The 24,725-nt window shown below is 37.4% G+C and overlaps 3 protein-coding genes across 6 annotated transcripts; 1 reads left to right on the plus strand and 2 right to left on the minus strand.

Annotated features, from left to right (window-relative positions):
- The first annotated feature begins 788 nt into the window (after positions 1-788).
- On the plus strand, positions 789-12,662 carry ugt1b1 (UDP glucuronosyltransferase 1 family, polypeptide B1). 2 transcript variants are annotated; one of them, XM_079856934.1, is made up of 6 exons: positions 789-1,885; positions 8,496-8,627; positions 9,544-9,631; positions 11,003-11,222; positions 11,306-11,853; positions 12,035-12,662. In XM_079856934.1, exons 1-5 carry the CDS (start codon positions 980-982, stop codon positions 11,583-11,585), a joined length of 1,626 nt encoding a protein of 541 aa, XP_079713060.1. In that variant the 5' UTR covers positions 789-979; the 3' UTR covers positions 11,586-11,853; positions 12,035-12,662. The 2 variants fall into 2 exon arrangements, with proteins under 2 accessions (XP_079713060.1, XP_079713061.1); XM_079856935.1 differs by lacking the exon at positions 789-1,885 and adding an exon at positions 6,161-7,035 and having other exon boundaries at positions 12,035-12,659.
- Positions 12,663-13,569: 907 nt separating this feature from the next.
- cflara (CASP8 and FADD-like apoptosis regulator a) lies at positions 13,570-18,965 on the minus strand. Of its 2 annotated transcripts, none has more exons than XM_079856936.1 (11): positions 18,869-18,965; positions 17,827-17,972; positions 17,328-17,715; positions 17,012-17,117; positions 16,702-16,837; positions 16,212-16,258; positions 16,047-16,104; positions 15,901-15,959; positions 15,695-15,773; positions 14,838-15,339; positions 13,570-14,623 (listed from the first exon to the last, which is right to left on the minus strand). In XM_079856936.1, exons 3-11 carry the CDS (start codon positions 17,681-17,683, stop codon positions 14,497-14,499), a joined length of 1,470 nt encoding a protein of 489 aa, XP_079713062.1. In that variant the 5' UTR covers positions 17,684-17,715; positions 17,827-17,972; positions 18,869-18,965; the 3' UTR covers positions 13,570-14,496. The 2 variants fall into 2 exon arrangements, with proteins under 2 accessions (XP_079713062.1, XP_079713063.1); XM_079856937.1 differs by having other exon boundaries at positions 17,921-17,972; positions 18,869-18,940.
- Positions 18,966-21,460: 2,495 nt separating this feature from the next.
- On the minus strand, positions 21,461-23,955 carry tmem169a (transmembrane protein 169a). Of its 2 annotated transcripts, none has more exons than XM_079857041.1 (3): positions 23,883-23,955; positions 23,321-23,551; positions 21,461-22,690 (listed from the first exon to the last, which is right to left on the minus strand). In XM_079857041.1, the coding sequence occupies exons 2-3, from the start codon at positions 23,547-23,549 to the stop codon at positions 22,056-22,058; spliced, it is 864 nt and encodes a 287-aa protein (XP_079713167.1). In that variant the 5' UTR covers positions 23,550-23,551; positions 23,883-23,955; the 3' UTR covers positions 21,461-22,055. The 2 variants fall into 2 exon arrangements, with proteins under 2 accessions (XP_079713167.1, XP_079713168.1); XM_079857042.1 differs by having other exon boundaries at positions 23,321-23,566.
- Positions 23,956-24,725: the final 770 nt, after the last annotated feature.

Consider the following 24,725-nt stretch of genomic DNA (forward strand, 5'->3'; position numbering starts at 1 on the left):
ATGTGTTTAAATTGTTTTTAAAGGGGTGGTATAATGCCCTTTTCACAAGATGTAAAATAAATCTCTGATGTTCCCAGAGTGTGTGTGTGAAGTTTTAGCTCAAAATACCCCACAGATATTTTTATATAGCATGTTAAAGTTGTCACATTTTGAGGGTTAGCAAAAACACACATTTTGTGTCTGGCCCTTTAAATCCAAATATGCTGCTGCTCCCGACACAGAGGGCGGGGTTTCAAGAGCTTGTGTGTTAGCAGCTCCGATTACCTCACGCAGACACACACTAAAATGACAGAAACTGTTCTGCCTTTTATGTTTAAACGGAGTCAGACAAAGATGGAGAGACTCAAGAAGAAGTGACAACACGTAGAATGTAACAGGACGTCTCTGAATGGTTAGTTGATGAATTCATGTTGCTGATGTGGAGTTAACTATCTTCAAATAGCATATTCTGTCATGCTAATCTATAAATCGCTCATACTGGAACTGTTGTGAGATGCACACAGAGTGACTTTCTATTGCATGTGAAAAGACGGATGCTACAGTTTGAGCTGACTCACAAATGTGCTTGACTACAACAACTCTTCCTCTTCTCAACATGGACTGCGTTTTCCCGGGGACGGGGTTTAAATTTTAGGGTTGGTGATGTCACTAACCCTGGAGGAATGTCGTGTAGTCCCTACCAGCCATTTGTTGTAGTCCTTAAAAAACGATTTCTTTAAAAGCAAATATCTCCCTTTGCTTTGAACTTTGCAGATGTTGTTTATGCTCAAAAAGCAACATTACACACTAACTAAAGTTAGAAAATTGAAATCATAGTCAACCACCCCTTTAAAAAAATAATGGTTCCTCCCAGATCATATGTCTAGCTACTAGCAAGCTGGAAAGCAATTTGCTTGCTATCTATCTGATAATAAATTGCGAAAGCAGTCAGTTGATATATTTGCACATAGGGAGACACACAGGCACACAGAGGCTCTCAATGTCAGGAGAAGAATTTTTGTCTAGAAACATGCGCTTAACAGTGATTTTATGTCTAGTGATCAGTATAGTCATTTGTGCAGCGCTGGACCAGAGTCCATCTGGGAAGAGCAGTTGGACTGGGAAGCTGTTAGTGGTACCAATGGATGGAAGTCACTGGACAGGAGTGAAGGCCGTGGCAGAAGAGATGGGACGCAGAGGTCACACAGTGATTGTGGTGATTCCAGAGATCAGTATGCGTTTGGGTCCAGGCAAACACTACATCACAAAGACATTTACGGTCCCATACGAGCTGGAGTTGATCAACGAGATAGTGACCGAGCAAGTTCGTGAATTGACAACCTCAGGGAAATCCCTACTGGAGAGTGTGACTTCAATAGTGGGAAATATGTTAAAGATGTTTAACTTAATGGCCTCTACAAGCGAAAGTCTGTTCAAGAGCCAGGAGCTTATAGAGTTTCTGAGAGAACAAAAGTTTGATGCTGTTTTAACCGATCCTGCCCTACCAACGGGGCCCATATTGGCACTTAATCTTTCCGTACCTGCGGTGTACATGTTAAGGGGATTGCCATGTGGCCTTGATGCTGTGGCCACAGCCTGTCCAGAACCTCCTTCATATATCCCACGTTTCTTTACACAAAACTCAGACCGCATGTCTTTTGGTCAGCGTGTGATGAACGTTCTTGTGAGCATGCTGGAACCACTAGGATGTAAGGTTTTTTACTGGTCCTTTGAGGAAGTGGCATCCAACTTCCTGCAGAGAGATGTGAGCATAGCTGAGATCCTGAGCACTGGAGCTGTCTGGTTAATGCGGTATGATTTCACCCTGGAGTTCCCCAAACCCCTGATGCCCAACATGCATCTCATAGGAGGAATTAACTGTGAAATTAAGAACCCACTGACGAAGGTGAGCATCACCTATGCTTGTCACATGATACTTAGAGGTCTGAGGCACTTAACTGCAAGTATACTAGATATCTACAATCAAATCTTACAGTATGTGACCTAGAAACTGTCTAAATGAGGTGATGAAAAGGTAAACGTTTAAAAAAGGCCAGATGAATGTATCAGAATGTAGAATATTCACAACTCTCAGGACTCGTATTGTGTGATTTAAACTAAAGCATGTATAAAGTCACTACAGTATCTACAGGAGAACCCAGACTGAAAAGGGTGGTAAAAGAAACAAAAGACGAGTGGGACTCTGAACCTACGTAATTCATTACCAGGGTCATTTTGGGTGAATGTGGCTTCTACATGTTTCTGAAGCAACATCCTTGTTGGTCCTGGAACAACATTTCTGACAACTAATCAGAATTTAGTATTTGGTATTAATGTATTAGATTGCAGACTGCAGATTAGACTCGACCACCGCAGCATGCCCAGTTTCTGTGTCTTACGTCCCAAAATTCTTCACACAAAACTCATACAGTATGTATTTTCATCAATGTGTTCTGCATCTTGTGAGCATCTTGAAGCCTTTGCTCTGCAGACTGATATTTTGGTCAACCAAGAGGTCAAAGCTGAGGTATCCTAAGGTGGTACAAAGAGTATCCCTTTGTTTTGAGAAGCCACTGTTTGCCTTGGATGACAGACTAGAAAATAAGCTCTTTAGGAAATCCATAAATCAACTAAACCGCTAATACGTGAATGTGTTGCATCTTTGGTTGTATCTTTGAACATAGTTCAAGTATCAACGTTAAGCTCTACCAGTTTTATGTCTAGTGATCAGTATAGTCATTTGTGCAGCGCTGGACCAGAGTCCGTCTGGGAAAAGCAGTTGGACTGGGAAGCTGTTAGTGGTCCCAATGGATGGAAGTCACTGGACACTAGCACTGGACACTTGTGATTGTGGTGATTCCAGAGATCAGTATGCGTTTAGGTCCAGGCAAACACTTATGAACATCACAAAGACATTTCCAGTCTCGTATGAGCTGGAGTTGTTCAACCCGACATTGACCAAACATATTCATCAATTGACAACCCCAGGGCAATCCCTACTGGAGATCCCTACATGATTCTGATAGATGGAATTAACTGTGAAATTAGGAACCCACTGAAAAAGTTGAGACTAGTGTAACTCCGTCTAAATCATATGATGAAATGGTAAACTTTTCCTGATAAATGTTTTGAAATGTAGAATATTCACAACATTTGAGAGTCACATTGTGAGAATATACTATGTAAAACTAATGCATTTTCAAAAACACTTTATTATTTGAGGGTGAACCCAGACTGGAAAGGGTGACAAAGGTCCTAGGATCTCAGCCTATTAAAAGAAGGCAAAAGAAGAGTTGGACTTTGTACTTAAGTCATTCATTGCTAGGGTCTTAGATTTTCTCTATCTGGTTGTTACTTGTATTTGAGAATAGTCACTAAAAAAAAAAACTTGTTCAAAACAGAGAAGTCCATGTCTTATAACCTATTAATTTTAAACTATAAAATATTAGGTATAAATGTCCTTCACACAACAATGCATGAACAGGTAAGGCAGCAAAGACAGCAAACTAAGCCATGTGTGTGTTGTAAACATTATTTCAGTGACAAAGCATATTTTAATGGTAGGCTATGGGTTAAATTCGTATTGCCCTTCAGTAGGTGATAAGTCGAGACTATGTAATGATTTGCAGCAGTTACTATATTTCTTCTCTGGCCTTCCAGGGGCAAATGCATAAGCACATACTGTACATACGATAGACTAGTGTTGCATGCATGATCATTAGGCACTCTTTTGGTAAAATAAATGTTTTTTGCCTGCACCCTTCATGAATACTCAATTTATTTTGTTTAATCACTCTGTGCAGTACAACCAAGTGGTATTGTTGTTGATACCATTTTTCCACACACAGAATTTTCTTGTTTCATAAAATGACTGCAGGTGTCACTGTTCTCTCTGTCAATTTTTGCATGTAGTCCTAAAGAGATAAACATCAGTTCATGTTAGTGTTGTATTCCCTTAGCGTAGCTGGGTGGGGATGATTACTGTTGAGACATATGGTAACCAGCAATGGCTTTTGTATGATTTTGCATGTGGCTGACTGGGTCAGTGAATCTTACTGGGTTACTTTGTTGTAATTTATCAGTATTTTATGTATTTTGGAATTTGTGTGTGTTAGTTGGTAGAATCAGATTACAGCTAGTGTAATTCGTGCAGACAGTAAGTCTTAAAAAGATTTCATCAGGACATGTATGAGGTCAAAAAAGAAAGATTTTGCCAACAAATGGAACTGCGGCGACTAATAGAAAAGTGGTTGTCTTTTTTTGACCGATGGATCCCCCAAATCAGGGAGCTGCTAATATAATTATAAAAGTTGTAGTAGTGCTACTAGTAGTTTTTAAGGATTTATTTATTAATTTAAGAACTTGGTAACTCTTTAGAATACTGTTCCGTCATTAATGAATAACACAGGAACACACAATTAACATTCTAGAAAAAACTAAGTAATCGTGCTTAGTCGAATGTGGTACAGGAGTTCAATATTAGCTAATCAATAACTGTAATTTTGTCATACCTCCCAGAGGACTATTAAGAACTACTATATACAGGTTCATAATTAACATAAATAATGCATAATATACAATTAATTCTAAAGTGAAGATCATGGCAATGACTCAAAGTAATGACTCAAGTGTTACCAAATCCATCTGAATGAATTACTATCCAAAACCTTACAAAAACCTCAAAAGTGTACAATGACTCCAGTCAGTACTAGGGAGTTATCATGATTTTCACCTTAAAATAATGATCCAAATAGTTATTAGTTCCTTCTGAAGGATGTAGTAACACTTGAGTCATTACGAAAACCTTAGAAAAACCTCAAAATCTTACAATGACTCCACTTACAATGACAACTGGGTTATTAATGTGAACGCCATCAGCGTTTCTCACAGGTTTGCGTTTAAAGTCTGTGTAGAGGGAATGGTGTCGTCTTAGCGGCCCCTAATTTAATAACAAATGATCGTTGCGACGGAAGCAAATCAATCAAAACTAACTTTAGATGGAAAATAACTCTGCTATAAAGCCAAAACAATCTCTGTTACCTTAAATTATACGCTTATCTCTGTGAAGCTGCTTTGAAACAATCTACGTTGTTAAAAGCGCTATATAAATGAAGATGACTTGACTTGACTTGACTTTTGAGCACTTTTACTTAATTGTTTGATCAGTTTCCTTTTATTAAATAGTAGTTACTAGAGTGTTAATATTGCCTTACTAATTTGTTCCTGTATAGTTATTCATTAATGACGGAACAACAGTATTCTAAACAAGTATTCTACTGCTTTTTGAAAAAAATAACCTGATTATCGATGGTTTATATAAAATCAGTCGATGGATTAACATAGTCTCTTAAACAGGAGACCATGAGAGAACTATACTGCAGTAATCCTCACTCCTAATGTCTTTCTTGAAGAAAATATATAGTTTGTTTTTCTTTGTTGGCAAAATACCATATGTGGATATTAATGTTATGGAATGCTATTTAAAAAGCGTGTGGGGGTATATTGTTAGTCACGCTATCTCTCGAACACGAGGAGATTGAAAGCAAAGGAGTGGCGAACTTCTCACGCAAGCTGGGTTTGAGGGGAAGGGGGAGGTGCTGGTGGGAGTTGCATTGCTTCCTCCTTATGCTCTTGAGTTTATTCAGCTGCTTGTTACTTAGTTTTTGAGTTGTCTTACTTTACTTAGGAATGGTTTCAGATGTGAAATGCTAAATCCATAGTTATCCCCGCCAAAGAACTGTGATGTATTTGGATGTGTACAAAGTAGGGGTTCTGCTTTTACTTTTGTATTTAACTGTGTAAAGACCTCAGTCTCTTAACTGTAATGAGCAATGTTGGCATTTGGTTACGGGATATAAAATTCGCAGATTTGTAAAACACCTGTTGATTTCTTTTTTTTTCAACAGTGCTATCTCTTCTTGTAAGAATTAGATTTGTGTAAATGCATGTTATCCCTTTCAGGAAATGTTTATTTGCGAAACAGGATGGCATCCAGCCTTCCATAATTTGCATGATTAACATCTGCAACTAAAAACACAGATAAATGTCATTGCCTCTTGTTCATTCTTTCACTCTCTTGTTTCTCAGTCACACACGAGAGAGTCTAAACACAGCCCCTTTTCCTGGAGGAGGAGTTTTCTCCTCTCCTTTTCTTTCAGTGCTTGTGTCTGGTCTTAGGCAGACCCAGTTATGCTGAAGGAGGGCTGGCTGTGGGGGCTGGGTTCAGGGCTGCTGCTGCTCTGGCTGGGTGCCTGGCTGAGGCCTGCGGAGGGTGGCCGGGTGATGGTCATGCCTGTTGAAGGCAGCCACTGGCTCAGCATGAAGGTGTTGGCGACCGAACTGGCCCAGAGAGGCCATGACATCCTCTTGCTGGTGCCTGAGACCAACATCATGATCCAGAGTTCAGAGCTCTTCCGCACCGAAACCTTCCCGGTGAACCTCTCCAAAGAGGAGCTGTCCACCAGTTTGAAAGGATTTCAGCAAGGGGTGTTCAAACGTAGTCCTGCGATGATGGACATCATTGTCCAACTGGAGCGGCTGCTGAACTTCACGGAGTCACAGGTGCGAGGATGCGAGTCACTGCTTTACAACAAACCTCTAATGCAGAAGCTGAAGGAGGAGAACTTTGAAGCGGTGCTCACCGATCCCTTCCTGCCATGTGGACCTATTATTGCTACCGCTCTAGGTATCCCTGCTGTCTACTTCCTGCGTGGCATACCTTGCGGCCTTGACTTTTTGGCTTTACAGTGTCCTTCTCCTCCATCCTACGTACCTCGGTTTCAGTCTGGCAGCACTGACAAAATGACCTTTGCAGAGCGCATTCAGAATTTCATCATGAGTGGCGTGGAGCTGGTGCTGTGTCGAATAATGTACGGCAGTTTTGATGAACTTGCTGCAAGATACCTGGATGCAGATGTGACGTACCAGGAGATCGTCTCCCGCGGAGCTATCTGGTTGTTTAGACTTGATTTTACATTTGAGTTCCCCAGACCTCTCATGCCAAATATGGTCCTCATCGGGGGCATCAACTGTCGGAAGAGTGCCTTACTTTCTGCTGTAAGTCACCAGAGGTGCCTTTTTTGAATTTGGTCAGGATAAGTCAAATCAAGTCACCTTTATTTATTTATATAGCGCTTTTTACAATACAGATTGTTTCAAAGCAGCTTTACAGTAATAATGAATGTATTAATAATGAATAATGTAAATAATGCAACAGAGTTTGTTTCTGCTGTACAGCAGATCTAGAAGAAAATAGCATCATAGTCCAGCTTAAGTAAGTTCAGTGATGGTTCATTTTTGTTGTAAAAAAGTTATTAATTTAGTTTATTTATATAGCCGCTCTGGAGAAAACAGTGATGTCATCGTCCAGCTCAGTTCAGTTCTCATAATGGTGTCAATGCAGGCAGATCAATAATAATGTTGAATATTAAGTGTCCCCAACTAAGCAAGCCAAAAGCCAAAGGTGACAAAAGCGACAGTGGCAAGGAACCAAAACTCCATCAGGTGACAGAATGGAGAGGGGGAAAAAAGACCTTGGGAGAAACCAGGCTCGGTCGGGAGGCCAGTTCTCCTCTGGCCAACGAACAATCAGTGTATGATAATGATTCAGGGCAGCATTACTGGTCAGATTGGATCAGATCATTCAGAATATTTATCCAGGATAAGAAAAATATACTAAAAATATAACATTTTACAATGAGGTCTTTGTCTTTTATAAATGCGTTCTTAAACATGTTCAATAGTGAGTAACTACTAGTTCTAGGCTATGATTTTCTAAGGAGGAAAGAAATTATGTAAATTTGGGTTGGGGTCAGTGTCGGTTCTGGGAATATGGGTTCCATTTTTGAGTTTTGACATTGTTGCATTGCCCTAACATGCATTATGTTTTCCCAGATACAAACATAACCCATGGTAATATGACTCCCCTCTCCAGGGCATTGTTAACCTAAGGCAACATGATGTGTTCAGTGTAGTCTTTGGCACGCAACCTCCTCCTTCGCTTTCCTCTGTGTTCTTTTCCTTGTCAGCCACCCTTCCTTCCACAGGGCCCGAAACAAAGGCCGAGGTTCTTTTTACTGACAAAATAATCAATTCCGAGCTCAGAAAACTCTGGAAACTATGTGATTGTGTAATGCATGCAAAGCATAGATTCTAAAATCACTTGCAGTATATTCTTCAAATGAGATCAAGTCTTAGTGTAATTACTTTCATGTTTTTTTCCTCTGTCATGTAGAAAAACAACTAAATTGTAAGTTGTATCAGTTTGTGTGGATGACTTAAAGTGGAATATATGTGCACATAAAGCCTATAAAGACACCCGATAGATGAACACAGATATGGTTTGGTGTTGATTAAGGGATAAAATGGGTCTTGCTTATGAAGCTGTGTAAGTACATAATGCAAACATGTCTGCTTTTTCTCAGCTGTATGTCTAGTTTACAATGTTGAGTTATACATGTCACAGTGTCATGACTTAATTTCGGCTTATTCTCTGGCTTGTTGTCTGTCTTTTACAGGAGGTGGAGGAATTTGTCATGGGTTCTGGAGAGCATGGTATTGTGGTGTTCAGTCTGGGTTCTCTGGTCTCTTCCATGCCAAAAGAAAAAGCTGCCATCTTCTTCAAGGCTTTCAGTATGATTCCACAGAGGGTAAGAAAGAATTTAAGTTGGAACGGCATACATTTCAGAAACTACATACTGGGGGAAATCACTTAGCTGTAAAGCAAAGTGTCTTATAGTAGTTATAGTAGTGTCTTATTGTAGCTTAAGTGTTCAAACAAAGTGTAAAACACTTTTCCAAATTTACTAATGCCAGGCTTTTAGAGCTGGTGCGTGACCTGAGCCTATTCTCTTCAGCATCCCAGATGTTCAGTCATCTCTCAGCTAAGGATTGGAGGATTTATGAGTCCACTTACCCAATTGTTTTCCCTGCGTGTTAAAGTGTAAAACTAAGTGGAGGCTGCACGCAGAGCTTTAGCTATAGCTAGGGAGAAAGTCCAGGAGAACATCTTGTTCTCATTAAAGTTATCATGCGTGCTTAATGGAGGGTTTGGCACTATCCAAGAGTGTATAGTATTTTTTATTAGACCAAGCACGAATCTGTCACTTCTTAAAGACTTTTACCTGGTAATGAATCATTGAATCAGTTAACCAGAGTAACTTTTTCAGCAACTCTAAAAGTGCATATATTTTTGAGAGTATTTGGATATTTTTTGTTTGTCAAACTTCGAAAATGTGATTATCTAGACTTTTCTTTACTCTGCTAGGTCAGCTCAATTGTTTGCAGATGCATTTGGCTTGATATAAATATACTGATTTTATAGCATTGTATAGCATAAGTGTCCACATACTTGCATTAAAATTATTACAAAGGGTACTTCTAGTAGTTAAAGTCTGGTAACCTGGTTCAGCTGTGGACTGGATTTAGATTATTTTACTGTTGCATACTATTGTATAACTGGTATAACGTGTCCATAAGCTAGTTTCAGGAGGACTGTCATTGGAGTCATTGTACTGTAAGTTGGTTTGAAAAAAAAAAAAGTGTGCTGAATGTCACTTTTTCTAGGTTCTGTGGCGGTATACGGGTGAGATCCCTGATAATGTCCCTGAAAACGTTAAGCTGATGAAGTGGCTTCCACAGAATGACTTACTTGGTGAGTTTCTCTGGGTTTTTTGTTGTTGTTTATGCTAAGCTTACATAGCCTATATTGTACATCCAGGTGTAGGTTCATTTTTCTTTTAGCTGTGCAATGAGTACCTTAAAGCACTTTTCCCATACCATACAACATTTAATTTGCTAATTTAATGCTTTGTATATGTTATGCTGAAATTCTTCTGCAGCCGAAAGTATGGCTCTGTTTTAATAATCAATAGGGAAGTACAGATCTAGAAACCTATTTGCAGATCTATGGAATCAAATAATAGTGTAATATATTTGTCTGGTTTTCCAAATCCAGGGCTGGAACGACTTTTCTTTTTTTTTCCTTCTTTTTTTGTTACACTTTATTTCAATTGTCTATACTTTAGACATTCTGTACTAACTATAAGTAACTTTGCAACTACATGTCATTTATTATTGTGAAATCCAGGGATTCACTTGGCTTATCCCTTGTGTTATTAGTTAAGGATCAGCCAACCACAGATTCCAGCTACAACATGGATCATTAAACCGAGAACACAGAAGCAGCTTTTGTTAAACAAGCTGTGTAAAGTATTTAATTTGTCTGGCATGTCAGGTATGATTGCAATGACTGGAGAGCAGAACCCATTCAGACTCATAATGTTAGCTAATCCTATTAACTGTGGTTATATTAGCACTGATGCCGGACCAATGAGCAATTTGTCAGCTATATAAATTCTGGGCATTTTTAAATCAAAAGGGTGCTCTAGGCTGTACACCTATTGATCTCTTAAAATTCACCTGCAAAGATCAATAAATGACGGTTGAGAATCTCAAAACATACTACTGAACAATTTAAATTGAAGCATTATACAGTGGGATCCAAAGGTCTAAGGCTGCTAGGGACTTCTATTTTGCATTTTGATACACTTTTTTTTTATTACAAATTATATGATCACCACAACACTTTGAGTGAGAAGTTGAATTGACGCAAAAGTGAATATATGAAAAACGATTTTAAAAATAAATGTAAAATTTAAATAAAATAAAAAAATGAAAATTCTGTCATCACAAAAGAAGATAGTTTGAAGAATATGGGTAACTAAACAGTTGATGGACCCCATTGACTTCCATAGTATTTTATTCCCATATTATAGGAGTCAATGGGGTCCATCAACTGTTTGGTTACCCATATTCTTCAAACTATCTTCTTTTGTGTTCAGCAGAAGACAGAAATTCATACAGGTTTGGAACAACTTGAGGGTGAGTAAATGATGACAGAATGTTCATTTTCAGGTGAACTATCCCTTTAACACTGCCTTTATCATCATAATCTGCTGTATATACCATCCACTTAGTCCTGTCAAAAGCAATAAGTGACTTTAACTCGTGTCATTTATTAAAGGTCATCCCAAAGCAAGAGCCTTTATCACTCATGGTGGGACGCATGGAATCTACGAGGGCATCTGTCATGGTGTTCCCATGGTGATGATTCCCCTCTTTGGTGACCAGGGTGACAACGTGCACCGCATGGCGACTCGAGGGGTGGGAGTGATCCTCAGCATCCATGACATCACTGAACAAACACTGGTCGATGCTCTCAACGCAGTTATTAACGACAGCAGGTGACTGTTTGAACATCATTTTTTCATGTCTCTTTTTTTTCTCTTTCATAATCTCAATGCATCTCTCTTGCTGTCTCCTGTAGCTATAAGCAAAAAATGGAGAAGCTGTCGGCCATACACAATGACCGTCCCATGCAGCCCTTGGATCTCGCGGTGTACTGGACAGAGTTTGTTATGAGACACAAGGGGGCCGATCATCTGAGACCTGCTGCCCATGACCTCAACTGGCTTCAGTACCACAGTCTGGATGTGATTGGCTTTCTGCTCTTTATTGTACTGATTGTAACTCTAGTAACATTTAAATGCTGCGCACTGTGCTGGAGACGCTGCTGTAGAAAAACTCAGAAAAGGAAGGAAGACTGATCGTGTAGAGATTAAGTGGTATTTGCTGATAAAAGCAAACATTTTCTACATCTACCGTTTCAGTTTAACAATGCTAAAGTCATGAGAAGCCTGGCTTCCATCAGCTGACAACTGAGCCAAAGGATGGGTTTTTCAAAGCTGCAGTTTTGTAAGCAGGGATCACACATCAATATTTTGAAGCAGTTTAATGTGTAAAGTAGGGCTGTCAAACGATTAATCGCATCCAAAATAAAAGTTTGTGTTTACATAATATATGTGTGTGTATGGAGTACAATTATTTTCTATAAATAAATACACACACATGCATATATATTTAAGAAAAATGTGTTATTTATATATAAAATATTTATATATAATATAAATTATATATAATGTAAATGTATATACACAGTATATACATGCAAATATTTCTTAAATATATACATGCATGTGTGTGTATTTATATATAGAAAATAATTATACACCGTACACACACATATATTATGTAAAACAAACTTTTATTTTGGATGCGATTAATCGCGATTAATCGTTTGACAGCCCTAGTGTAAAGATTTTGTTTCTCAAGATATTAGTTTCATTTTGATATCACCGACCACTACTACCTATAATTGTAGTCACTATCATTATTTTTTATTTTACTGAAGGCAACCCACAGGAATTCTGGATAATGGAATTCTCTTAATGGACCTTTATCAGTAAGAATAGACGCTGTGTTGAATATGACAACTTAAATGCTGTGAAACAAAAATATAAGCTTTTCTAATTTTTACAACCATTGTTTTGTTTTTTATTTCAATTGAAATTGATTCATCTTCTATGTTTCATCAACTTATGATCAACACCAAGGCATTTTCAAGTGAACTGAATTGCCTAAACTTTTTCCAGTAATCTTTTTTTCGCCTCGATTTTTCTCCTGTTAATTTTGCTCCTATGCTCAATTAAATGATCATGACAAATCAGTTTTGTATAAAAGGAAATTTTTTGTTGTGCACTTGTAGCCTCTTATGCTCTGAAAAATCACTCTCTGAACTGGAAAAAATAAAATCCTAAAATATGAACACAGCAAAGTTTTTATTTATTATGAAATACAAAAACCTCAGGCTCATTTCTCACATGTTATAGGCAATAAAAATAGAACCCTATGACCTTGCATTAGTTGAAAACTGGTTGTGCAAGGGTTGTTACGTTTAGTGGCTGAACTGTAAACACAAATTTTAATATCACTTTTCTTAAAACTGGAAAAAGGGTAAAGCCCAAGTTTCATTTCTGCTGAAAGCTATGGTTGTGCAAGAGGTGAAAACTCAAATCTTTTTAAACTGTTGAACAAAGTCTCATTTGTAAATGTAGTTTATAAAACACTGTAAGCAAAGTACAATTCAAAACCTACTTTCTTGAATTTACTTTAAGCGACCCCTGGTGGAGGGCATATTAAATTTTTCTATTGTCTAGATTTAATTCAGTTTTTTTTTTTTAATAATATTTTGCACCATGCTTTGTTCAAATTTATATTGTATCTTGAAGTGAAACATATGTTTATTATATAATGCTATCCAATTATATTTGTAGAGGGCGACCAATGACTCGTGTGATGAAATTATTGAAGAAAGAAAAGACAAGAAATCAAAACTCAAATTCCATGTAATCAAATCTGGTCTTTTATTTGTATGATCTCAATTAAAACACAAAGTCAGTGTATTCTTACATTAAGCTAATGACATTTTTAATCATAATACTCACCTACTCTATCAATTTTGTCCAGCCATGCGTAACGCCCAATATTTTAACGCCGGTCACTTTTTTCACATTCCATTCATTCATCATTTGCAAATGCAAATCATCCAGTTCCTTCACTGAAATTCTACAAGACCAATTAATAGGCTACTTATCTCGCTGAAGTGGTTAGAAAGAGGGTTATGAATTACATAAATATGACAAGTGATTAAATGACAAATAGATATACGTTTAAATAATTTGATATTCAGTGTTTAATTGGATACTGTATATTATAAATATCAAGAGGATACACTAAGAATTTCCTTCATTTTATGAACAAATGTTATAAAATATATAAGTAGCTACTCTGAACTATTCCTAGATAGCCTACACTTAATTTAAAAGCCCTGAACGCTTTATCTTTGCAGTACTGTACTTGAGTTACCCATCATTCTACAGTTAAAAGTCACAAAACTCCAGCCTGCAGATACCTAGAATATTAAAATTAGGAGTAATAAGGATATAGCTTAACTGCGTGTGTATCATTATACAAACATGTTTTACACAACTGTGAAAAAGAAGGACATTAAGAGGATGCAATGTAAAATACTGTATACATCTCCTCACATAGTGCGCATCAAAGATGTATTCAATGAACACATGACTATTACTGCAACATATGATATATGACTATGTATTTATCACATGTACATTCATTTTCATGTCATGTTTAGTTCTTAAAAGTTCTAGATTTTCTCCCTCTTCACCAAAACATCTCATAGAGTTGCTTTGCTTGCCACAGCCACCTTTGCTTTTCTCCTTTGGATCATCTAAACACGACTCTCTTTAAAGCTGCTCTGACACAATAAGTCATTTGAGAAGTGCTATAGAACTAATTTAATTTAGCTTGACTAATGACTGAAGGTATTCTCCTTAGGTTAAATAATGAGACACTAGCACTGTGACTACAACACAGAACACGGTAATAGCTGCAACAGGGATTCACAAATAAATACAAATATTAATACATTAATAAAAACGTAGAATAATGAAAATCGATTATCATCTCAATATGCAGTTATGTGTACTTGTATTGACAGTGCACTAACAATTCTATTCTAAAACAAGTAGAGTGTATGTGCGAGAAAGGGACAGAAAGAACAAAGAGCAGTTTGTGTTGTGTAGCACACATTATGTGTTACAAGTAAAGAGTTTCCCGTAGTGTATGAGAGAGTTGAAGTTGATACGTCTTCTCAGGATTCTGCTGATTGTGACTAAACACGTTTCTGTTCACTTCCGTCATGATGTCCAATAAAGGGTTCTTTCTGCAAATTTAAGGGGGGAAAAAACAGAATAAGGGGACTTGAATTATAGAATTGTTCTTCAGAGTGAAACTACAAAAGCAAAACTGTAAATGATTTAGCATGTATGGTTTTTTTTAGTTTTTTTTTTATGGTTATTGCAGTGTTAAATGGTCACAAGCAATAATGGACTGAACAGTGGCTCTTTAAGACAGCAGGCAAAAGGTTCATAAAGTACCTCTCATGCCCCATCAATAAGGCAGTGTGTAATGCATGCAGGTAAACCGACTGGTGGCCGGAATCTTCCAGCAGTTTTGCCTCTGCTGTGCACACGCTCCAAAGGACATCCGCTGACACTGGGACAGTCCTCTTGTCTGAATACCGGCATTTTGGTCCATCCGTCTCAAGGTATTCATCATACATTGAAGGGCTTGGAATGGCTTCTGTGGTCCTATAGATCTGGGTGAAGAACAGTTTGGGTTTCCCACCCAGTGAGGGACACTGGTTTGGGCTGAAAAGCTGCCTGAGATCCTCCAGCCTGATGCCAAGGCCATTCGAGTCTGTAGCCAACAGATTAGTGTCCGTTCCCCTGCTAATGAGGCAGCAGACGAAGCGGTTGACCTCCTGAAGGCTCCTGTTGTGAGTCAGGTCTTCCAAGACCTTCAGGGTTTCTCTCAGACCCAGGAGAGAGTGGAAAATGACCCTGAAACCCAGACGCTCAAATGTCTGATTCAACATCTCTGAAAGGACACAAACAGCGTAGACGTTTAGATGCAGGTGTTTTACGCATTATAGCGATCTACAAAATCTGTTCTTTTGTCACATTTCCTAATTTGGATTTAAAGGGAAAACAAAAGCCAGATGAAAACGGCTATTTCTTTAGAATATTGCGGGTGGAAAATGGGATTTTTTTTTTTTTTTTTTACAAAATCTGCCTTCCCCTGTGGGCAAACATTATGATGTCATTTTGTGTTTTTTTCCTGCAAGCAAGTTTCCCTAACAAACCAATGGGTCAAAAACAGATGATGTTTTCAGAAGTAGTAAATGACAGTATAATGATTATAAAGGGTCAAACCCTGGATCACACACACTTACGTCCATCAAAGCCAACACAGTCAATAATCACACAAAGGCCTCTCTGCTCAGGATTTATTTGATACTCCTGCACAAAAGCCTAGCAGACATATAGACAGTGGGAGGAAGAGCTTACAACCTATTCATGAATAAAATGACAAATCAGAAAAATTGCTAGGCTTTGCCACGATGACTATTTATTAATTAGTGAGAAGCCGATTCATTACCGGTTGTTGTTGCTGTTGTGTCCCCGTTTCTGGCACCGAAAGCTTCAAATTTTTTAACTCTGGAAAAAGACCAAAGGCAAGTCTGTCATGTTATCCATAGGATCTTAATTAAAACTAAAAACGAAGACTGAAAAATAAAATCTCACCTTGAGAACAGCACTGTGATCGTCTCATTGGTTTAACGGGAGACTTCCCAGGTGTGAACTGAAATTAAGAAATATACAGATACAGTAAGTAAAATTATCATCATTTAACATACTGTATCTGTTGGGAAGATATAAGATTTTTGTTTTTTCTAAAAATTGTCTTACCTTAAAGGAATTCTGAACTTTAGGGACTACACATGGTACATTCTGACCTGAATAAATTATAAATTAATTTTATAGAGTTAATTATGCATTATAACATTTTTTTGTACTTGCCGCACAAGTTTGGTAACCAGAGCCATGAAAAAAAAAAAAAAAAAAAAAAAAAAAAAAAAAAATTCTACTAAATTTCAACCATGATTTTAATTTTTCTAAATAAACTTTGGCTTTGAAAATGAACTTTGAGACAGCGAGAGACTTTTGCAGGTAAAATGAAGCATTATCATAAGGTTATAATGTACAAAATGTTCTAGGTTCACCTAGGTTAAGGGCGACATGGTGTTTTTTAAAATGCATGTTTCAATAGCAAGTTAAGTTTGCATAGTCAAATCAAAAGCTGTAACCAGATGTTGCACAGCCCGTGCAGTGCATTTTTCTCTGCTGGCAAGCAGCTGACCAAACAACCAAAAGAAAAGTGATCTAACAAATGACTGACCTCTATTCTGGTAGGCCTGAATCTTTTTGACAAGATCCATTCTTTTAATGTTCCTCAAACACCGTTCAAGCAGTTCTAGCTTATCACAAGATACTTCATCCAACTTCTCCAACTCCACCACCACGTCTAGAAAGCTCTATTAGAAATCAAATGCAATGACACAAACATGAGATAACATGCACATAACATAAATCCCAGAAAAGTGGTAGATTTTTTAATCATACCATATGCATATTTATGTTCAGTTTAGTATAATTATCATTTAGTACAAACATTCTGAAGGTTAAACGTGTAATTTCTCCAGTCTTACGGTAGCTCTGGCCATTTTTTCTTTGGGTAGGAAACTGTTCAGGAGAAAGATAAGAGATTTTAACTCCTCTTTGTCCAGGTTTTCGTTCACATCTGCCATTAGAACCCTGCAGACATAAGATCAGCATTCAGGTGGGTGAAAATAACATATTCATATCATGGGTATTTCTGCTTGGGTTTTTCCCAAGAGACTGCTCTAATAACCCTAAAAACATAAATGTCAGGTTCTAAAATAAAACTTTTCATTACCATACATATTATTTTAACCACATGGGTTGTTTTTCTTCAGACATCAAAGAATGAATGTGATAAATTACCTGTAATCTGAGAGGGCCCTTCCCTCCTGCAGAATTCTTTCTACCTGTTGTTTGTTGGTGCCGAAAACTTTCTTTAGGACATCAAAGCGTTTCATTCTGAACATGAGCTCCATCAGCAGGGCATCACCAGCCTGAGATTGACCCGCTTGGTTCTGTCTCTGTTTGGCAAAGGCCAGCAAAGCTCCTCTCAAATCTTCCACACAGCTGTTGGTGAACAAATCCGTACAAAGGTACAGGAGGATCCTACGCTCCTCGTTGTCAAGATCTGCGGTCACATTGTTTACCATGATAGAAAATCCATCCGCCATTTTACTGTATGAGCTTGTATAGATGTTGTAGGTTATAGCTTGGGTCATTTTAAAAGCTGGGGGTAGGCAATTTTAAACATCTATTTGTCAAGTCCGGAAAAACAGTAGAAAAAAAGGAAAAAGATATTTGCATTTTTTGTTTTTGTTTTTTTTTGAAGAAAGGATAGAATGAAAATTGCATTTATCTTGACAGAAGAAGAAAATCCACCGCAGCCTCATTCATCACATTCTTGTAGAAATCAACAGCCACTTCGGATTTACACTTGCAAGTGTCAAAGCACTTACAGTTTTGAAGGCCAAAAGCTTTGGTGGTGATGCCTGCAGAGAGGCTTATCTCCTGGAGACAATGAAAGAAAAAGGAAGAGAAGAAAGGTGGAACAAAGAGAGGTGATGTTAGTTGATGTCTTGGATAGAATAGAAAGTACCTGCATATCCCCTATATAGAAAGTACCTGCATATCCCCAATAAATATATTGCATTTGCAAGTCTACATAAAGAAACAGTGGTATATTGCATGACGGTTTGCATTGACCACTTGGGGTTTCACCCCGCATTTTGGACAAAAGCGAAAGTGCAACTTTGAAGGGGATTCCTGTGAAGAGATGCTTGGTTACTTTCCCAAACTTCACACAGCGTCCCGCATTACTCACTCACCCACGCTAACATTCCTGTCATGCTTTAAATCGTTACCATATGGCGTAAGAATTATTCTGCAATTCGATTCTTTGGAACACACACACACACACACACACACACACACACACACACAAAACTGTTTCTAAACAGATCTTACGTCATCACTAAAAATATTCAACCGACTTCGATCCGAATAAAAAGAATGGTTTAAAATATTATGAACAATGACTTTTTGAGATAAAGCGAACGCTTACGTGTCCCTTTATAATGTTTAGGGAGGGAGGAGCTAAATGTTTAAATGGCAATATCTAGAACCACCTTTAAAATAAGATAAGAGCTACATTCGAAAAGCACAAACTACGCCACTATGTAGCGATAAACTCGCGTTATTTACCCATGTTGTTCACTACGTCAAACAAAATACGTAGGCTATTCGGATTCTTAGAACCAGCTCAATTCGCACTGGTACGTGGCAACTACGTATTTCATGGAACTATAAATAAACAAAGTTAAAATTATAAACTATTAGGCTATTAAAAAACATCCCATTACAACGAACAGAAAGAAATAAAGACATATCGTTTGACGATATATTACCGTTGACGCCGTGTGGCTTCATCTTGTCCGTACAATGTTAGCTAAAAAAGCTAAAAGTGAAAGTAATAGCCGTTCAGATTACCAACGAGCCACTCCCTCCAACAGGAACTCCTATTTAGGTTCGTTTAGATCATTCATTCACAATTTGTTCTTACTCATTCAGGGGATGAGGCTTTTTACTCATTTCTCTCTCGTTACACTTCATTAGTGTTAAGTCTGTAACAGACTGGTTTAATTAGGTCTGGGATGGTCATGAAGGAGAGGATGATTGTTGACAGTCAACAATGATAAAACATTTTTGTTTTAAAGGTTTGGCAATTAGGATATAGCACCGTCTGAGGCACACCTTTATCAGCGTGTGAGATCTGCAAAAACTTTGACTAAGTCTGAAAGGAAACTAAACTATTCAATTGAAACAAAGGAGATAAAATTCTTTATTATAAAGTGTTGAAAATGAAATAACTGTGGTACACACCCAGTGCATAAGTGTGAAAACAAAACATTTATCAAGGACATGGTATATATATAAAAAAACAAGTTTGTGCTTTGAAACCATGTTTACAGAAAAACAGACTACTTTGTGCCAGAAGACAAATTTTTATAATGTCATTCAAGTGTTCTTTGTAGAACAGTTTAAGGCTGGCCTATAACTGCAAAAAACAGGTCAAGGTCTTGTATTATCAGCGGCATGATGAGTGTCTATTGTAGCCTACAGTATAGCAGTTGGAAAAGTTCCCAAAGATAAAGAAAAAGAGCCTAGGATCTCTTGTGCAACAGATTGAACCTATTGATGATTACAGTTTCTCATTTAAAAAGGTGGTTTACATCAAACCTGCTTATTTGCATAATTAAAACAGTATAATTTGAGAGCATCCAATACTTGCATATTTTAAAGCAATCGGATTTAATATTCCAGTCTTAAAACAATATTGTCTTTACATTTTGTACATTTCTTTTAATATACAGACTTCAAATTATGCAGATCAGATGCATAGATCTCTGGTAAGATATTTTGTAATTTACAGGGTTCCCACACTTTTTTACAGGATAAGTGTTTTTATGCAGTATATGTATAATTTTTCAGATTTGGGACTCAAAAGAATAATTCACTCACAAATCAGACAAGAGCATTTTCTAGTAAACAAAATCTTTATAGCTCTTAATATATTCTCATGGATTTTCGAACAATTTTAACATTCCCTGATATTTCCAGGTTTTCCATGACCGTGGGAACCCTGCATTTAATTATTTTACAATACATGCCTCCATAAACAACAGATAAAGTTGTAAATGATGACTGTATATGAAGCGGATATGAGTACTATAATTCATCTGAAGTAGGTGTGCCCAATAATCTGTGAACTTCCAGTTAAAAGGTTTTTGAAATCGTAATATGATCTTCTGGGACAACAGAACCATTATCCTTAATGTGTGTAAACCAGTTAGTGGTTTTTAATGGCTGATATTCTTGGTGAACACTATTATAGCACCATTGTTGTTACACCTGTAAAAACACAAAGCACTACACTGTTTCAAACACTAACACAACAGTTCAGTGATTTGGGACATACAAACAGAATATAAAAAAAAATATATAATAATAAAAGTATTCAAAGTGTAAAAGCATTTGTCTGCTTAGAGTGTAAAATGTTGTTTAGTGTCTGGTTCAAGTGCAAGTATCGGTCAGATAGTGTGAGAACATCGTCAGAGAAGAAAAATTTGCTGCTCATCAGCTGTGCAATGTGTATAATGCATGACCAAGGTAAATACTTCGAATACTTAAGATCACAGAATATACTGTCGTGATGAAGGCTAGGAGAGGGCCTCACTTCTTCTTAAGGATGTTAAGAATGTTTCAGTCTCAGATTCATTATGGTAACTGCTGTACATTAAAAACTCATTAAAGGAACACCATGGCTCTCTATTGACATCTGTGGTTGAAAACAAAAACAATGTTCCTCTGCAAGTAACTTGCAATTTTATTTATTTTCCATCAGTTGTGCTCCACTCTTCTGCTCAGATGAATCTGATGGTTTGATGTAGGCTATAGCTAAAGTTGCCTTTGATAACCATATCAGAGCAGCTCTGACTGATTAAGATCACTGACAGTAAGATTGTCCTAACAAGGCATATATCTGGAAAATCTGTAGTCTATGGAAAATATGTACAGTATAAGAATGTAAGAAGCATATCTGCCAAAAAAAATTATAATTCTTTGTAAACATGCAAGGATATAATCCGGAAGCCTGGAATCTTCAGCCAAATCAAACTTGAGAGCTCTGAATATAAATCATTTTCACAGGCTTAACATAGTGACTGTTTTGGGCACATTTATGCAGTTTTTATTTTTTTTTATTTTTTTATGCACCGTACTATGTAAATTAAACTTAAATGAGAAAACTTCCATAGTGCTCATTTAATGAATTAAAAATAGTTTGATTTATGTTCTAAGCAATGATTCAAAAATTAGCTTTTGGATATCATTATGAACTGCATCACAATTTCAAATTCAAATGTATAGCATTAAACCTCAAAATCCATAATTCCTTTTTTTTTTTTTTTTTACATTTGATATGGAAAGATAATGTGCTGAAATCTTAGAGTAACTTGGCCCTGTATTTAATTGATTTTGTGATGTTTGATAATACTAAATCATAGATGATTTCCTAACAACATGTACTAATTAATAAAACTGTGCAAAATTAAGACTTGCCTTAAAACTCATCCCAAAATGAAAATTCTGTCATCATTTACTCATCCTCATGTGGTTCCAAAACTGTGTGACTTTCTTTCTCCTGTGGAACATAAAAGAAGATTTTTTGAGAAATGTTTCAATATTTTCTGTCCATATGGAAGTCAATAGGAACAAAATGGTTTGGTTCTTTCAAAATATTCATTCTTCAAAATATCTTCTTTTATATTCCACAGAACAAAAGAAAGTTTCAACAACATGAGGGTGAGAAAATGACAGAATTTTCATTTTTTATTGGTGATCTATCCCTTTAAATGAAGGCTCAGGATTGAAAACAAGTTAAAAGCTATCGAAAATCATTTTGACTTGTTCTAAAGTTTGCTTTTCCTGAGCAAAATAAGTTTAAAAAAAATAAAAAATCGACAGCATGCTACAGATGCTGTTGACAGAGTTTAACTTATATTAAACCCAGAACGTTATTCCATGTTTTTGCGCTCACAAAGTAGAAGTGTGTTCAACATCATCCATCCTCTTCCCCTGGAGGGTCCCGGAGAGAGTGTCAGAGTCCAGAAGCTCAACCACATTGTACGGGGCGCAGTCCTCCAACCCCAACTTCCCACACATCCACCCACAGAAGCCCTTCTCCAGGTCCCTCACCGCCAGCCACCATTCCCCAAACACCCAGGAGAGCTGGGTCACGGCGGCGTACACCCCCATACAAAGAGACAACGCCATGATCAGAACCGGATATAACAGAATGAGCAAGGGACACACCGTGATCTTGTGCAGAAAGCTGCGTTCCTCATTGTAAACCAGGAAGACGTTGTACCAGGTGAGCGTTCCGTAGTAAAACGACGTGATGAAAGAGAGAAGGAAGATGAACGGGGAGCAGGAAAGGCTCCAGAGAAGAACATGAGGGCCCTGGCTGACCCCCAGCGCGCAGGGTTTTTGCTTGGCTTCCGCGAGCCCGTCACATTCTGCATCTAGACGCTCTTTGGAGCGTGCCATTTCTCTCAGCTCTTTGTCAGTAAGGGTCATATAGATGTCCACCATTTGGCCTTTTCGCTTTCCTCGTGTGATGGTGCCTGTCAGGGTCACGAAACGGCTGTCAGGAGGGATATCCTCTTCTTCTGTGAATGAAAGATAAATATTGAGAATATTGCATTAACAACACATCCGTCAATCGTGTGGGATGTGGGATGCAGTCCATGCAAGCAGACACGAAAACCGTGCCTTGACTAAATTACACTCAAAAATCAAGCATTTATTTCATAACTAATAATATATTACATTTATATTTTGTAAACAAAATGTACTTAAAATTGCAAGAAAACTGCAAATAATTCTGCTTATAATTTTTGACCAATTAATAATTATACACTACTGTTCAAAAGGTTGGGATCATAAGATTACATTGAATCTTAGTTGAAACAATGAGAAATTTTACATTGTTTGAAAGAGGTCTTTAATGCTCATTAAAGCTGAATACATGCTATTTGATCAAAAATGCAATAAAACAGTAATAATATGAAATATTACAAATTATAATAGTAATTCATTCCTGTGATGGCAAAGCTGAATTTTCAGCATCATTACTCCAGTCTTCAGTGTCACATGATTCTTCAGAAATCATTCTAATATGCGGATTCGGTGCTCAAGAAATATTCTGTAACATTACAAATGTCTTTACTATCATTTTTGGATGGATGGATGGATGGATGGCAGATCCAAATCTTTTTTTACAACTAAATAATGTTCACCTTCGTCAAGTGGAGGACTAAAGGCTCCATCCACATTCGCAGAGGTCCCCTCCCCAGCATCTTCATCCTCCAGGTCAGAGCGGTAGATGATCTCTTTCTTTTTCTTCTTCCTCTTCCTCCGAGTGGTGGTTCCCTCCTCCTCTGCTGATCTCTGAAGCGTGTTCACTGGGGTCTCCTCTGTCCCAATCTCTCCCTCCATCTCCAAACCAGTGATGTCAGCAGATGCCATGACTATGGACAAAATTCCTATATGATGTCAGTGTGCAGCTGGACACACCTGCTTTGTGTGTCAATCACCCTTTAAAGATGCTCTCTTCTAGCATTAGAGGGAAAAAACACAACAGCCTGCTGTTATATGTTACTTTCTAGTTGCTTTACATTGCATTTTAGGATACGTTACTGTTTATATCAAGTCACACCCCACGCTGTTCCTATCCGTTTCTGATTTACACAATACTGAAGTGATAATACACGGTTCTTACCTTAAATAAATTCTCAAACAAATGCCTGCAGAGGTCGCTTGATTAATATGTTCAGTTTATCATTCGCAAGGGTGACTCACCACGTGCAACATTGTGGAGCTTGGTTTATTATTTTTTTCGGACTGTGCCACACCGAGGACAACGCATCCCCCCCCTCACACCGATAATGCCATTGTTTAGCCAATCAGCGGCGTGCGCTCAGCGCTCAGTGCGCATGCTCGCGTTATGCGGCGCTCTGCCTAGCAACCGGCACTCTGAAGGAGCCTCAATTTTTAAACATGTTCCTAGTAAGATGCCAATAAAACAGATTAATCATTCATTTCGCCTGACAATAAACTTAAAAATCATCTCAATGTCTCAATTTTTGCTAAGTTGGCCATTTAAAATAGAAATATTCTAGATTTTACTTAAATTGTACCACTTTTTACTAAAACAAGTATTTCAACCTAAATATGTTTTCTTGGGAACATTGCTTCCATTGGTAATGTATTTGTTTTTCATTAATCTTAAACGTCATTTTTATTTTTCGTAATATCGCTATAATGAACAAAAGTCAACATCAGGACATTTTTGGTGGGTATTTCTGTAGAAACAACAAAACAGTTAAAGCATCCTGTTCATTTTCTTACTATAGTGTAAATAATCAAAAGATATTTAATTAGATTTAAGTGTCTAGCATAAATCTGAAAGTCTGGTATATACGTTTTTTATTTTATTTTACTGTTACGCCGATAAAAAGCTATACTTTATAACAGAAATGACCCAGCAAACTGATGCTTAATGCAATTAAAGGTTTTCAACAGAAAATTTATTTTCTTGAACAATACATTACATATTTGTAATCTCACGGTGTCAGCTGATACATGTTCTTTTTAGAAATCTAACAATTACAAATGTTATATTCACAATATCATACTATTACA

Source organism: Squalius cephalus (assembly GCF_949319135.1).
Source record: "Squalius cephalus genome assembly, chromosome: 22".
NCBI lineage: Eukaryota > Metazoa > Chordata > Actinopteri > Cypriniformes > Leuciscidae > Squalius > Squalius cephalus.